This window comes from Lacerta agilis, chromosome 18 (assembly GCF_009819535.1).
Source record: "Lacerta agilis isolate rLacAgi1 chromosome 18, rLacAgi1.pri, whole genome shotgun sequence".
In the NCBI taxonomy this organism is placed as follows: domain Eukaryota; kingdom Metazoa; phylum Chordata; class Lepidosauria; order Squamata; family Lacertidae; genus Lacerta; species Lacerta agilis.
Genome location: NC_046329.1, coordinates 5,694,688 through 5,709,560, shown reverse-complemented (window position 1 = coordinate 5,709,560; position 14,873 = coordinate 5,694,688). Strand labels below are relative to the sequence as shown.

The following is a 14,873-nucleotide window of genomic DNA, read 5'->3' as shown; positions in this document are numbered from 1 at the left end:
GTTCCTGGTCCCTCTGCCTGGGAACGTGGGTGCTGCTGCTGCCAGTCAGAGCTGGCAGCATAGGGTCAGAAGGGCCATTCCAAGGGTGGAAAACGGGTTCTGTCTTTGCCAAAGCAGGGCATCAATTGCGAACAGCGAGTTCTCTCTTTAGGATCTCTGGCATACCTGCGTCTGGGGTTTTCTAAGAGTTTAAGGTGCTGCTCTGGGGGTGGGGAGAGGAATGGGCAAAGAAAAGGATCCCCATCTGACCTCCCTACTCCAGAGTTGCAACCCAACAACCTAAATTTTGCAGTCAAGAAGACAGATCTGCATAGCCAGTTCTTTGGACCCCAATTTCCTCAATTGCTCCCAGGAGTACCCCGAGAAATAAACAAATTAACTAACAGATCTTGTGGCTTAAAAACCACTCAAACCGGTGAGGCGGCTTCCCTCTCTGTCTCTGCACAAGTCCCTGCCTCCTTCCAAACAGCTTTCACGTGACCTGTGTGCCCCCACCTCGATACATACACGGCTGCGTTGGATTATTCCGCCGCTCCCGGCGCTAAAAAGGCTTAGCAAAGTTGCGCGCCCTCAAAAGGAATGCTGCCTGTCGCACCTCTGAACGAGCCCCTTTCCCGACTTTGCTTCTGCCCCAGCAACAGCTGCGGCCGCGTTGAGGGGCCGACGCAGATTCACAGGAGAAAAGTGAGCACTTATTTTGGGGGAAACGCTTCCCAAGATTGTGTAAACACAGCGGAGATCGCCTTGTCGGACTTGGTTCATCCGCAATTGATTATCGGGGGGGGGGGGCCCTCCGCAAATAGGTGGGCTGTACATAGAGAAAGTGAGCAGAGTTAAAAAGACCCTCTCCAGACTACTTCAGGGATCATAGGGTTGGAAGGGACCCCAAGGGTGACCTAGTGCAACCCCCTTCAAGGCAGGAATCTCAACTGAAGCACCCAAGACAGATGGCCACCCAACCTCTGCTTAATAGCCTCCAAGGAAGGAGAGTCCTCCACTTCCTGAGGAAGTCTGCTCCACTTTCAAATCACAGAAGAGAACAGTTTTTGTGGGTGTTCCCCATGGCACAGCATTCCCTTAAGACGGGGGTCAGCAACCTAAGGCCCATGGGCCACAAGCAGCCCACGAGGGGTTGTTTAGCTGGCCCACGAGCCTCCCGCTAGGCGAGTCCCCATGCGCCGGGCTAAACTGGCACAGCGCGGCACGGGGACTCGCTTCTGCAGTGCTGGAAACCACATCTGTGCAGACACAGACGCCGGAAATCGCGTGTGCGCAAACGCTGTTAACAGCGGGAGCGTGGCCCATGGAGGGATCTCTGCTGGAGTGAACCGGCCCAGGCGAGTTAAACCTTGCCGACCCCTGGCTTGAGATATGGAATCAAGTGCCACGATCTATGCTGAGGCAGGCCAGACTTAGAACTGCGAGGGATTAGAACTGGCACTACAAATCAAACCAGTTATGGACCTTGCGCATATTGCCCTGTGACCCTTGAACTGGGGGCCCTCTGCACAGATTCATTCCCAGCCATCTTTGCCCCCCTCCGTCCACCAATCACAACCCGCAGGATTCTTTAAGCCAGGGGTGAACTTAAGCGGCCGTGAAAACGGTCCGAAGTCCTGCAGCATTGAGAACCATGAAAAAAAAGGGTGTTTTTTTTGACACCCTGACTTTGTTCTGCTTTCCATCGCTAGCACCGTTAGAATCGCAGCTGGAAGGGAACCCCAAAAGGCGCCGTCTAGTTGACCCCCCACCCCACCCGGCAATGCTGCGATTTGCTCTCCCGGTGCATGTAGAACGTCGTTACGGTCCCCTCCTCCTGAGAAATTTCTCGATCCGAGAGGAAAAAAAAAAAAAAAAGGCAATCCTTGCTATGCCAGGGCATGGCCATAGACAAACAGCCACTCCCCAACCATTCCTGCCTGGCACGAGCAAGGAATCGTTTTTGCGCATGTGTAAGTGACACACCAGAACCTCACCAAATGGGTAGAGAAAAATCAGATGGAAACGGAAGAAGGAATGCCAGCCCCGTTTTGTTTTTTAAACGCCTACCGTAGTCTGGCACCACCTCCCAAACACTCAACCACTCGGGAAGAAACTTTGGGGCAACAGATAGGGAGGACCCCCCCCCCGTCCCCGACCTTTGAAATTTCCCCGGCGACTTCCGTCGGTTATTATTTATTTCGCAACCATCATTCAAAATCCTGACCCCCCCGTTTACGAGGAAGGGGCGGAACGGCACCCGAGGCCACCCCGCGCCCCGCCTCTCAGAAAGGAGGCGGAGCGTCACGGGAGGAAGAGTCCAAGGAGGAAGCGCCCGGATGAAAAAAAACCCCAAATCACGCACACGCACGCACACACAGAAGAGGTCTCTCTCTCCCTGGTTTTTTTTTTTTTTTTTTTGCCTCAAGCAGCATCTCCCAAGTGCCCCCCCTCCAAGAATCCGTACGCCTGGGAGGATGGGGGGGGGAGCACAGGTCCTTCTCCTCCCCCCTCTGCCCCTCCTCAGGTGGGACCCAGGGTCTCGCGTTGTCCTTTTCCCGATGCGCTCTTCCTCCGTGCTGCGAAACCCCGCCCCCTTTCCTAAGGAGGGAGGCCGCCAAGCCAAGCCACGCCCCCTGGGCCGGTCCCCCTATTTGACGGAGGAGGCAGTCCGCTCCACGCCGCTGTATTTCAGGAGGTGGCTGAAGTCCGTCAAGGTGTGCTGGGCGCCCAATGTGGGTCCCCGCGCCGCCGCCCGGGCGTAGGCCGCCGGCCCTTCCCCGCTGTTGAAAGTGTGGGTGCGCTTGAGTTGCGCGCTCGCCCTGCTGGCCGCATTGTTACTATTCGAGTTCAGCTTCTCGGGGTTCCACGGGGCGGGGTCCCCCGTCTCCCCTCCGGGGGCCGACACCACCCGCCGCCGCTCGGGGCTGCCGTGCGGCGTGATGGGAAGCTCTCCGCCGTAAGAGCTCCGAGTCCCGCTCGGCCGGTGTGTGGCCGGCGCTTGGTGTTGTTGCTGTTGTTGTTGCTGGGCCACCCGTGCCCCCTCTCCGGCGCCGACCGGCAAGTACCGCATGTCTAGTGAGAGGTCGCCGGCCTCGTTCTCCAGCTCTTGGTCCATCAGCATGGAGTGGCAGGAGATGGGGATGACGCGGCCCGAGCCGAGGTGGTGCGGGGGCACGGCGGTGTGGCCGGCGTGGAAGAGGATGACCGAGGAGGGCGGTTCCCCGCTGCGCAAGGAGGCGTTAATGAGATTGTGGCTGTACTCCCAGGTGCAGGGCTTGGGGCAGCGCTTCTGCTGCAAGGGGGTCTGCTCCGGGGTGGGCAGCACCCCGGAATCCAGGTCGTGCTGGCTGACCTTCACCAGCCCCTTGGGCCACCCGTTCTGCATCAGCGGGGCCAGCAGGTTCTCGGGCTGCCCGCCGGGGCCACCCCGGGATCGGCGCTCGCCCAGCCGGCTGACGCTCACCACCGACTCGCTGTGAGACAGGATGTTCTCCTTGTCCTTTCGCCGGGCCAGCTCCTTGCGGTCTCGGTGCCCGATGAACCAGCAGACGCTGAAGCCCGAGATCACGGCTCCGATGACGAAGGCCGCTACGGAGGAGATCACCAGCAGGTTCACCGAGACCAGGCCGTCCGGCTCGTCCACAAAGCTCTCCGTCAACAACCCTGCGGGGGGAAGAAGAAGAAGAAGAAGAGTTTGGATTTGATATCCCGCTTTATCACTACACGAAGGAGTCACAAAGCGGCTCACCTTCTCCTTTCCCTTCCTCCCCCACAACAAACACTCTGTGAGGTGAGTGGGGCCGAGAGACTTCAGAGAAGTGTGACTAGCCCAAGGTCACCCAGCAGCGGGACACCGTGACGGAAACCAGAGCCAGTGCTGTCAAGTATCCCATTTTCCCGGGGATTCTCCCTTATTTCAAGCAGTTTCCCGCTGCTCTCCCTTATTTTTTATTTCCCTTAAATTTTCCCGTTTTTAATGGAAGCAGCTCCTCCCCTGCTGGCCAGGGACTGGGTGGGAAGACCTCGCCTACTTGGAGAGAAAAGCCTCAGCCCTCAAAGCAAGTGGGAGCCGTTTTCCGTGCTTACAGGGGGGTGTATTCCTCCCCCTGCATCAGCCCCTATCCATTGCCACCGAGCCCCTCAGCCGGCCAATAGGGTTAACTGGCGGGCGGAGCCTGGCTGCCTTTGAGCAGCTGCTGCTTCCTGTCCTGTTTTGATGGGATCAGACAAGAAGACGATGGGGCTCCATCGCGCGGAGCACATGGCTGCCCTCCTCTTTGCTCCGCTCCGAGCCCGAGCCCGCTTGGAGTTTACATTGCTGCTCTGCCCATTTTTTGCTTCTGGCTCCGCCCACCACTGACATGTGACTTTCCCCGGGATAGGTGAGACTGCTGATCCCTTATTTTCAAATCCAAAACTTGACAGCTATGACCAGAGCGCACAGAAACGGCATTTACCTTCCCGCCCCAGCGCTACCTATTTATCTACTTGCGCTGGAGTGCTTTCGAACTGCTAGGTTGGCAGGAGCTGGGACAGAGCAAAGGGAGCTCGCTCCGCCGCGGGGATTCGAACCGCCAACCTTATGATCGGCAAGCCCAAGAGGCTCAGTGCTTTAGGCCACAGCGCCACCGCGTCCCAGAAGGAGCACAATGTGTCCCCCACCAGCAATATTGGCCCTCCCTATACAGCCCGTACATCCTGCTTAATACCTATGGCACCTTATGGCCCCACCTGGCCAAACAGAGGCCAGGGCTGTCTAGGTCACACCTGCACTATGGATTCAAGAATCCTGTCGTTTAACCCCTGCATGCCTACAATGCCAGCGCCCTAACAGTTCCCAGCCATGCACTTTCAGTGTGTGGTGCGGGGGTTTGTGCAGCCGTGGTGAGTTTGGGGCAGGATCCGAACAACGGACTTGCTCAGCTGCCCTTGACCCCAGACCCGGGAATGGTGGACAGGCACACACCTTCACAGTCGCCAAGGTGAGAGGTCTTGCCTCCGAGGATGTCCTGCTCGAACGCGACCCTGCAGCCGGACGAAGGTAGAGAGAGGGAATCACAGAGTTAGAGAAAGAGAAAGGGCAGTTTCTATTAAGTGAGTCTGTTCCATGCAGGACCTCTGAAGGGTTCAACTTCTGGTTTGTTTGTTTTTTTAAAATTAATTTATACTTTTTAAGTTTATACATTTCACCATTGCTTTTTCCCTGGGGGGTACGCAGGGGTACACATACCATAGCTGTCAACATTTCCCTTTTCTTGTGAGGAGTCCTATTCGGAATAAGGGAATTTCCCTTTAAAAAAAGGGGAAAAGTTGAAAGCTATGATGCATACCCCTAAACATTTTGTGAATCTTCGTACTTTTGTCCATTTACTGTACGAATTTCCCTCGATTTGAACTATAAAATGGCGATTTTCTTGAGTCAAAACGAGAGTACCCCTAAACGTTTTTAAAGAAAAAAAAGCACTGCATCTCACTAATTTTAATACATTTCATTAATTTTACAATCATTTTGACATTTCAAGACTCGGCTTCCTTCCCCCTCTTTCCTTAAATTTATTTTTAATGTCTTCTGCATATCCTAATGAACTTAAGTTGCTCATTTATTGACCTTCTTTAAATATATACTCTTATAAAACTGCAGGTTAATACAGTAACCCTGGCAATGTTCTTCTCTGTTTGCAATTTATCTGTAAATATTCAATAAGCCATTTCCGTTTTTTAAAAATAAAAAGTTGGTTATCTTGATTTCTTATCCTTCCAGTAGGTTTTGCCATTTCTGCGTATTCGATAAGTTTCTGTATCTATTCTTCCTTTGCTGGGGATTCTGTTTCTTTCCATTTTGGGGCAAGTACCAGTAACATTCTCGCCGCTGTAGTCGCTTACACCAGGGGTGGCCAACTCCCAAGAGACTGTGATCTACTCACAGAGTTAAAAACTGGAAGTGATCTACCAGATTCAAGTCAAAGTTGTTGAAGGCCCATTTTGGGGGGATTCGGGTCGAAGTGGTTGAGTTTTTTCGGGGAGGAGGTAAAATGTTGAGCTTTTTTTTTTTTTAGGGGAGCCACAGTTGTTCAGCTTCTTGGGGGGGGGCATGATCTACCAATGATCTATCACACAGACGCCCAGTGATCTACTGGTAGATCACGATCTACCTGTTGGACCTGCCTGGCTTACATGAATAAGTTTCTCTACAATAAGGGTTCGACTTCTGGAACAATTAGCTGCCTGATTATCTCCCTGCTTTTCACAACTTTCGCTCTTCATGTCTAAAAGCTGCTCCCCCCCCCCGCAAACATACCCTGGGAATGTCTGGGGGATGGTGTCAGGAAACCCCCCTCCCCACGGCAGGTAGTGTCCCGGGATCGTTTGGAGTACAGGGACCCTCCTCTGTTGTTTACTAGCTCGTCCTCCCCCTCCTCTGCCGGAAGCGACCATTCCTCCAGTGGGGAGGGGGAGTCAGAGGCAGGAAGGCGGTGCAGGGGCTCTGGGAGTATAGCAGAGCCTCAGCGCCGAGGAGAGAACGGGGAACGGGGTCAGGTTCCCACGCTCCGAGGTCACAGGCAGGAAGGACATGGAAGGGGGAGGCGGGGGTTCAGGATCCCGCGCCTCTTTTGTTGGACAAAGAACCGGAAGGGATCGTTCCTGGACTCTGCGGTGGGATGAGATGGACGTTTGATCTTTTGCTCCACTGTATATAGCTGTGCACAATAAAGAACTTAGTTGTAGAAGTTCTGCGTTTGGCGCTTTACTCATGAGCAACCACTGAACGTCCTTACAGAGGGCAAGTAACAAATTAAATAATGCACGTGGAGAGGTGCACCAACATTCAAGGCTGTTTTGGGCCCCCTAATGTATTTTTTTGAAGGGCCCGAGCCCTCTCAATATTCAGGGGGGCATTCGGCTTCGCCCCCACCCAGCTTCTCACAGCGTCATGCATGTGACATCATGGTGCCCCGCCAAGCCCCCCTCAATCCTGTTAAGAAGATGGCGCCCTTCCGCACATGGGAGATTGCGTTTTGGGTGAAACCTGCGGCGGATCGCCTTCTGGCAGTAGGGTGGGTGGGGAGAACAACAAAAGCGGGCAGGGCCAAGGCCAAAAGCATCCCATAATGGACTGGATGACAGTCAGTAAACTGAAGGTCAACCCAGAGAAGGCGGAGGCAACTGTTGGTGCGGTGACTCCCAATTCAAGGAGCTGGTTTTGAGCTATGAAGCCTTAGACGTAAACCGTGAAAGCATTCAATCATGTATATGTGCAACCGGAGGGGATGAAATACAAATGTCTCCGAAAGAATCGCAGATATCGACCGCCAAAACACCTTAACTCGTCTTCCCTCAACGTACAGACAACTGTATGAGCACCGCCCAAACCACCCAGCTATCTATCTAAAGACGTTAGAAAACCCGAGACACCGATGGGCCTTTACTAGGGCTCGTTTTAATGCATTACCCTCGGCGTTACTAACTGGTAGATATCTTCGGATCCCAATAGAACAGAGGCTATGTCCTTGCGATCTCAAGGAAATCGAATCTATTAGCCACGTTCTCCTATACTGCACTCTGTATCGAGATTTGAGGAAGGAGTTAACCGAACCCCTGTTAAAAAATCTACCAGGCCGTTCAATTGAAATGCTGACTAGATATTTAATTGAGGACACCAACCCAGAGCGAACTATGACTGTAGCTAAATTCTGCTATCATGCGGCAAGACATCAACTAACTAAATTTTGCTATCACGCGTCGTGACATCAACTAACAACAGCGATAAAGCCGTCCACCAAGCCATAGCAGATAATACTTAAATGGAATTATCTCCCATTAAATTTTAGCTTAATTTTAATCCAACATGGGATCTGAAATAGTATTGTTAAAAGACGATATTCAAGAAATATTTATACTATGTATATCGTTTTATTTTCTCTTTTGCTGGTCTATGACCGTGATAAAGTTTTATTATTTATTATTAAATGTCTCCGAAGATCCGGATAAGGCTCAAAAAGTGCAACGTACAACGTGCAAAGAGTCCAATGTAATAAAGTGCTAAAGTCACCCGCACCCCCCCCCAATAATACTAACCAAGGAGGGGCATTTGCCACCAGATATTACCTTGTGCTCTGTTCCAGGAAAATACAGGAGCCTTCTGGTGTCCAGCCGCAGTATGGATCACGGCTGCCCAGGCAGTTTCTGAAGGGCAGAAAGGAAGACGGGTTTTTTTTTGGGGGGGGGGAAGTGGTGGTCAGTAAAAAGAAACAAACAGAAATAGCTAGAGAACCATGAGGACATAAAAAACCAGGAACCCTAAAATCACTTACCAACAAACAACAACAACAACTTATTATTTATACCCTGCCCATCTGGCTGGGTTTCCCCAGTCACTCTGGGTGGCTCCCAACAGAATTAAAAGCACAATAAAACACCAGACATTAAAAACTTCTCTGAACAGGGCTGCTTTCAGATGTCTTCTAAAAGTGAGATAGTGGTTTATTTCCTTGACATCTGATGGGAGGGCGTTTCACAGGGCGGGTGCCACCACCGAGAAGGCCCTCTGCCTGGTTCCCTGTAACCTCACTTTTTGCAGGGAGGGAACCGCCAGAAGGCCCTCGGAGCTGGACCTCAGTGTCCGGGCAGAACGATGGGGGTGGAGACGCTCCTTCAGGGATACAGGTCCGAGACCGTTTAGGGCTTTAAAGGTCAGCACCAACACTTTGAATTGTGCTCGGAAACGTACTGGGAGCCAATGTAGGTCTTTCAGGACCGGTATTATATGGTCTCGGCAGCCACTCCCAGTCACCAGTCTAGCTGCCGCATTCTGGATTAGTTGTAGTTTCTGGGTCACCTTCAAAGGTAGCCCCACGTAGAGCGCATTGCAGTAATCCAAGCGGGAGATAACCAGAGCATGGACCACTCTGGTGAGGCAGTCTGCGGTAGATCACTGGCAGATCATTGGCTCCCTCCAAAGAAGCTGAACAACTGTGGCTCCCTTAAAAAAAAGCTCAACATTTTACCTCCTCCCTGAAAAAACTCAACAACCTTGACCCGAACCCACCATAAATGGGCCTTCCTCCTTCCTAAAAAAGCTCAGCAACTTTGACCTGAATCCCAAAAAGGGGGCAGATCACTGTCAGTTTTTAACTCTGTGAGTAGATCGCAGTCTCTTGGGAGTTGGCCACCCCTGCCCTAGTGGTTTCATAGAATCATAGAGTTGGAAGAGTCCCCGAGGGCCACCCAGTCCAACCCCCTGCCAAGCAGGAAACACCATCAAAGCATTCCTGACAGATGGCTGTCAAGCCTCCGCTTAAAGACCTCCAAAGAAGGAGACTCCGCCACACTCCTTGGCAGCAAATCCCACTGTCGAACAAATAAATATTGGGTCTGATGGGAAGCTGGGAGTGGGCACTGCCCTGGGAAATGCCCTCCTACCAATTTTCCCTACGGACTCTCCCAATTGTGAGAGATTATTTGCAAGCACGGAGGAGAATGTGTGGAGAAGACTCCTTCTCTGGTTTCCCATGCCCTTTTGGGATAATCCATCCTCCAGCTCCGAACCCCCAGGCCCCGTGACCTTTCGTTCGGAGACAACTCTGCTCTTTTTATTCCGCTTCTCACGTTTTAAATTTTCCCACCGATCTATTCCCCCCCACCGCTCCCCGGGGCCAGGTATTAAGCGGGGAGCTTGTGAGTAATGGGGCTTCTGTCCCTGGCAATTACGGGAAGGAAATGTTGCATGCGCCGCAGTGAGGGCAGCAGGGTGACAAATGACTCCAATATCACGCTGAGGCAGGGCGGCCCGCAGCCTTCTGTGGGAATCAGCTCCAGGCGAAGACGCATGTGCCTCGTTGCGTCCTCCAAACACAGCCGCCGCGGAGAGCTTTCTGGGACATGCAGGCTGCATTGCTGCGCTAAGAACCCAGAATGATATACCGTATTTTTCGCTCCATTAGACGCACTTTTACTCCTGAAAATTAATGGGAAATATCTGTGCGTCTTATGGAACGAATGGTGGTCCCTGGAGCCGAATTGCCCAGGGGCCAAAAGAGGATGGTGCTTTTTATCTTACAAAGAGAAAAGGGGGTGTTGAAAGGACCCTGCTCAGCAGCTGATCAGCAAGAGATCGGGAGAGAGATAAGAGTCCCAGCTCTTTTTCACCCCCCCTCCATTGTTGAATGTGCTGCAGAGGGAGGTTGTTTGTTTCCCCAGCGACATGTGACTGGCTGATTAGATTATCTGTCTGGAAACTGTAGAAATGGCTCCCTTTCCTCCAGAAGCTGCAGAAATGTGAGTTGAACCCCATAAAAATGGGGCTTTTCCTCTTTGCTTTTCCCCCTTTGCAAAAGGAGCTTTGCTTTTCCTCCTTTGCAAAAAAAGCTGCAAAACCTTTAGCTGATCCTCAAAAAACAGGGTTTTTCCCTTTGCAAAAAAGCTGCAAAACTTCTAGTTGATTCTCAAAAAAACAGGGCTTTTCCCTTTGCAAAAAAGCTGCAAAACTTTTAGCTGATCCTCAAAAAAACCAGGGCTTTTCCCTTTGCAAAAAAGCTGCAAAACTTTTAGCTGATCCTCAAAAAACCAGGGCTTTTCCCTTTGCAAAAAAGCTGCAAAACCTTTAGCTGATCCTCAAAAAACCAGGGCTTTTCCCTTTGCAAAAAAAGCTGTAAAACTTTTAGCTGATCCTCAAAAAACCAGGGCTTTTCCCTTTGCAAAAAAAGCTGCAAAACTTTTAGCTGATCCTCAAAAAAACAGGGCTTTTAGAGGAGGAAAACCAGAAAAATATTTTTTTTCTTGTTTTCTCCTCTAAAACGAGGTGCGCCCTATGGTCCGGTGTGCCCTATGGAGCGAAAAATACGGTAATATTAATAAAATACGGAGGGGGAATCGGTAGTTCTGTCTTCCCAATTATGTAGGGGGCTCAAACGGAAAGTGGAAAGAGGAAAGGAGGAGACAGGGGGTCCCCGGGCTGTTTTGTTGGAAAAGCGCCACTTCTGGAATCTGAGAGTGACTGAGGCAGTCATGGCAATTTGGAGCTTTGTCTTGTACACATAAGGGACGCGGGTGGCGCTGTGGGTCAAACCACAGAGCCTAGGTCTTGCTGATCAGAAGGTCGGCGGTTCGAATCCCCACGGCGGGGTGAGCTCCCATTGCTCTGTCCCAGCTCCTGCCAACCTAGCAGTTCGAAAGCACGTCAAAGTGCAAGTAGATAAATAGGTACCGCTCCGGCGGGAAGGTAAATGGCCTTTCCTTGCGCTGCTCTGGTTCGCCAGAAGCGGCGTAGTCATGCTGGCCACATGACCCGGAAGCTGTACGCCGGCTCCCTCGGCCAGTAACGCGAGATGAGCGCCGCAACCCCAGAGTCGTCCGTGACTGGACCTAATGGTCAGGGGTCCCTTTACCTTGTACATATCTGTATAATAAAACTGATGTAAATATACAGATCCTGAGTCATTGTCACTCGTGAGGAGCACCACAAACCCTTACACCCCAGCACATGGGAACAGGAATGGAAGACTCACTTTATGCAACCGGAGTGCTGGTGACATCGGGCCACGGGGGCACGCACCACGCAGGGCGGGAAGGCCAGCAGCAGGGACCCTGTGGCCTTGTCCATTTCCATGCCCAGAAGTTTCCGTTCACCTGCATTGTCTTTTCCGCACCTGAAGGGGGGAAAAGGAAGACCAAATCCTCGGTCAGCCGTGTTAGAAATTAGCCAGGCGCCAGGCGCGTTTTGCTTGCTTTCCAGACCCTCGGTCATCTTGGTTCTGCCAGTTCCTCATCCCACACAAGCTAACAGCTCTTTCCCCTCTTCCAGTGGCGTAGGAAGGGGGTGCGAAGGGGGCGGGGTGCCCCAGGTTCCAGGCTGGAGGGGAGGGGTGGGCTTCTTTTGGGCTGCTGATGCCCCTCCCTGGCTCGCCTCCGCTCGGCAGCGCGCATTTTAAAGAGACATATCAAACGTAAAAACAAGATTCCAAGGAATCTCCTGGACTTCCCTCCTCCCCTTTGTGGGTCCTGCTGTTAATCATTTCCTCCCGCATCTTTTACGATCATCCAAATATCTGTGTCCAAAATTCACCATTAAACTACAAGTGATATTCCAGTCCTACTAACGATTTTAACTGTTTACATCTCTTTTAAGAGGGCCTTCTCTGGGTGGCTCCCAACAGATTAAAAACAGAACAAAACACCAGTCATTAATTTTTTTTCCCCTAAAAAGGGCTGCCTTCAGATGTCTTCTAAAAGTCAGATAGTTGTTTATTTCCTTGACATCTGATGGGAGGGCGTTCCACAGTGTACCATATTAAAAAAACATGTTACAAAACATCAATAATGTAAACATAATAGAAAGCATACTGGCAGATAGCCTCATAATAATGAATGTTAATAACAGCCCTCCACACTTTCACAGGCCATAGATTATTTAATGGCCAAAGTCCTAGGTAAAGAGGAACATTTTTTGCCTGGTGCCTGAAGACATGTAGTGATGGCACCAGGCGAGCCACTCTGGGGAGAGCATTCCAAAATCAGGGGGCCACCACCAAAAAGTCCCGTTCTCTTGTTGCCACCCTCCGAACGTCTCTGGGATGGGGAGAACACAGAGAAGGGCCTCAGGGGACTTAGTTTAAGGACTGCTTCACTGCTTTTCATTCTGTATTCAAGAACAGCACCAAACCTCTTTCCACAAAGCGTGTTCTCCTTCATGGAGAGCACGTGTTGCGGTGGGGGCTAGCAAGTCACCCCTCTGCTGCTGGGCGGGTTTGTATGGATGGCCGCTACTGTGATTGGGCTCTGGCTGTCATTGGGGAGATTCCTATGTTGCAACTTGTTGATGGACAGTCCAGAGCCTATAAATGACCCTGCACTCAGCGTCGGAGCCCTCCTGGCTTCGTGCATCGGATCGCCCGCCCTCCCGCCCTGTTATTAGGCCTCTGCATTGACCTTGCTATGCCTGTCATGGGGTCGTCTGCGTTGTAGCAGGGGCCTGGTAGGAATTTTTCCCACTTGGCTGATTGGCTGGTGCCATTTGGTTTTCGCCTACTGCGTAGCAATTAGTCACAACTTGTAAGGTTGGCGGTTAGGCATTGGTTATAAATTGGTTTAGGAGGGGCAGAGTTGGCTGTGGTTGCCCCTCCTATGCTGCGAAGGGGCAGGTGGGCTGTGGTTGCCCCTTCAAGGCTGTGGCGGCAAGGGGAATTCCGTTAAAGGAATCCAGGGGCTCGCCATGCTTGTCCGTTTCCCCCCGGTCAGGGGACAGGGCCCACGCAAGAGCCCCTGGGAGCATTAGGGGAGAACGGGCGCACATTCTCTCCCCAAAGTGTTTTCCCCTACACTGACTCCACAGGCGGGTGGATGTCAGTTCTGTCCCCAGCGGGACAGATAGTCTTAACCAATGCCTAAGCAACCACTCACTTATTTTGTATTCAATAAAGTTGTGGCCAAATTAATGCCAAAAACCTTAAACTTATATATGGTGTGAAGTGTGTTTTACTTGAGGGGTGTTTGGGGACCTCGACACGCAAGTGTTGCCACTGCCACCAAATCCAAAAGAACTCTTTGCCCACGGCCAAACTCACTTGTCGCTGGGGTAGGTCTCGAACTCCTCCAGCAGCAAACTCTGGCTGCTGGCTCTTACGGTCGCGGAGCTGGCGCTGACATTGGTGTGGACGAGGAACTTGAAGACGGTGCCCGTGTCGGAGGCCAGGAACACCACGGTGTGGTTCCTGCCGGGCCCTGCTGTGGGGTCCACCACAATCTTGCGCAGCTGATACCTGCCCAGAGAAACAGAGGTGGTGGGTTTATCGTCTGCGCACACAAAACCAGTGCGGTGCTGGGTGTGTGTGTGTTTGTGTGTGTGTGTGTGTGTAAAGAAGGCTGGTCGCCGAAGAATTGATGCTTTTGAATTATGGTGCTGGAGGAGACTCTTGAGAGTCCCATGGACTGCAAGAAGATCAAACCTATCCATTCTTAAAGAAATCAGCCCTGAGTGCTCACTAGAAGGACAGATCCTGAAGTTGAGGCTCCAGTACTTTGGCCACCTCATGAGAAGAGAAGACTCCCTAGAAAAGACCCTGATGTTGGGAAAGACCTGGAAGCTGTCTGTGGACAAACGCCGGCTCCCTCGACCTATAGAGCAAGATGAGCGCCGCAACCCCAGAGTCGGACATGACTGGACCTGATGGTCAGGGGTCCCTTTACCTATTTTTATTAAAGACAAAGGACCCCTGGATGGTTATGTCCAGTCCAAGGCGACTATGGGGTTGTGGTGCTCATCTCACTTTCAGGCCGAGGGAGCCGGTGTTTGTCCGCAGACAGCTTTCCGGGTCATGTGGCCCAGCAGGACTAAACGGCTTCTGGTGCAACGGGACACCCTGATGGAAACCAGAGCGCATGGAAATGCCGTTTACCTTCCCGCTGCAGTGGTACCTATTTATCTAGTTGTACTGGTCTGCTTTCGAACGGCTAGGTTGGCAGGAGCTGGGGCAGAGCAACGGGAGCTCACCCCGCCGCGGGTATTCGAACCGCCGACCTTCCGATCGGCAAGCCCAAGAGGCTCAGTGGTTTAGACCACAGCGCCACCCGCACCCCTCTATTCACAATATTTAAAATACCTCCCATAGAACCTGTCAATCACAGGGAATTTTGCATAGGATAGATGCACCACGCCTCTCCTCCAATTTCTCTGCCTTCCACACCCCTGTTTTCAAAACAGCCACGATCACGGATGCCGAACGCGGTGACACATTTAACCAGCCAGATTCCCCCCACCCCCTTTCCCACATACCCGCCTTGGCTGGCTCGCTCTACCCTGGCGGCGGGTAGTCAATTAGAGGGAAGTTTTCTGTCATCTCATTAAATCTGCAATTATCCCCAACAATTAATTCTGGCTGTTTTGCATGTGAAGCTAA

At 52.0% G+C, this 14,873-nt stretch overlaps 1 protein-coding gene across 1 annotated transcript in view; it reads right to left on the bottom strand.

The window, feature by feature from the left end:
- Positions 1-2,430: 2,430 nt before the first annotated feature.
- The window catches only part of SEMA6B (semaphorin 6B), a 159,047-nt gene continuing 146,604 nt past the window's right edge, over positions 2,431-14,873 (bottom strand). The window contains exons 13-17 of the mRNA XM_033136545.1: positions 13,542-13,736; positions 11,487-11,627; positions 8,089-8,166; positions 4,949-5,007; positions 2,431-3,645 (exon numbers count right to left, since the gene is read on the bottom strand). Of these exons, the coding sequence (XP_032992436.1) occupies positions 2,630-3,645; positions 4,949-5,007; positions 8,089-8,166; positions 11,487-11,627; positions 13,542-13,736 (1,489 nt within the window). The 3' untranslated portion in view covers positions 2,431-2,629. The remainder of the gene's footprint in view (positions 3,646-4,948; positions 5,008-8,088; positions 8,167-11,486; positions 11,628-13,541; positions 13,737-14,873) is intronic.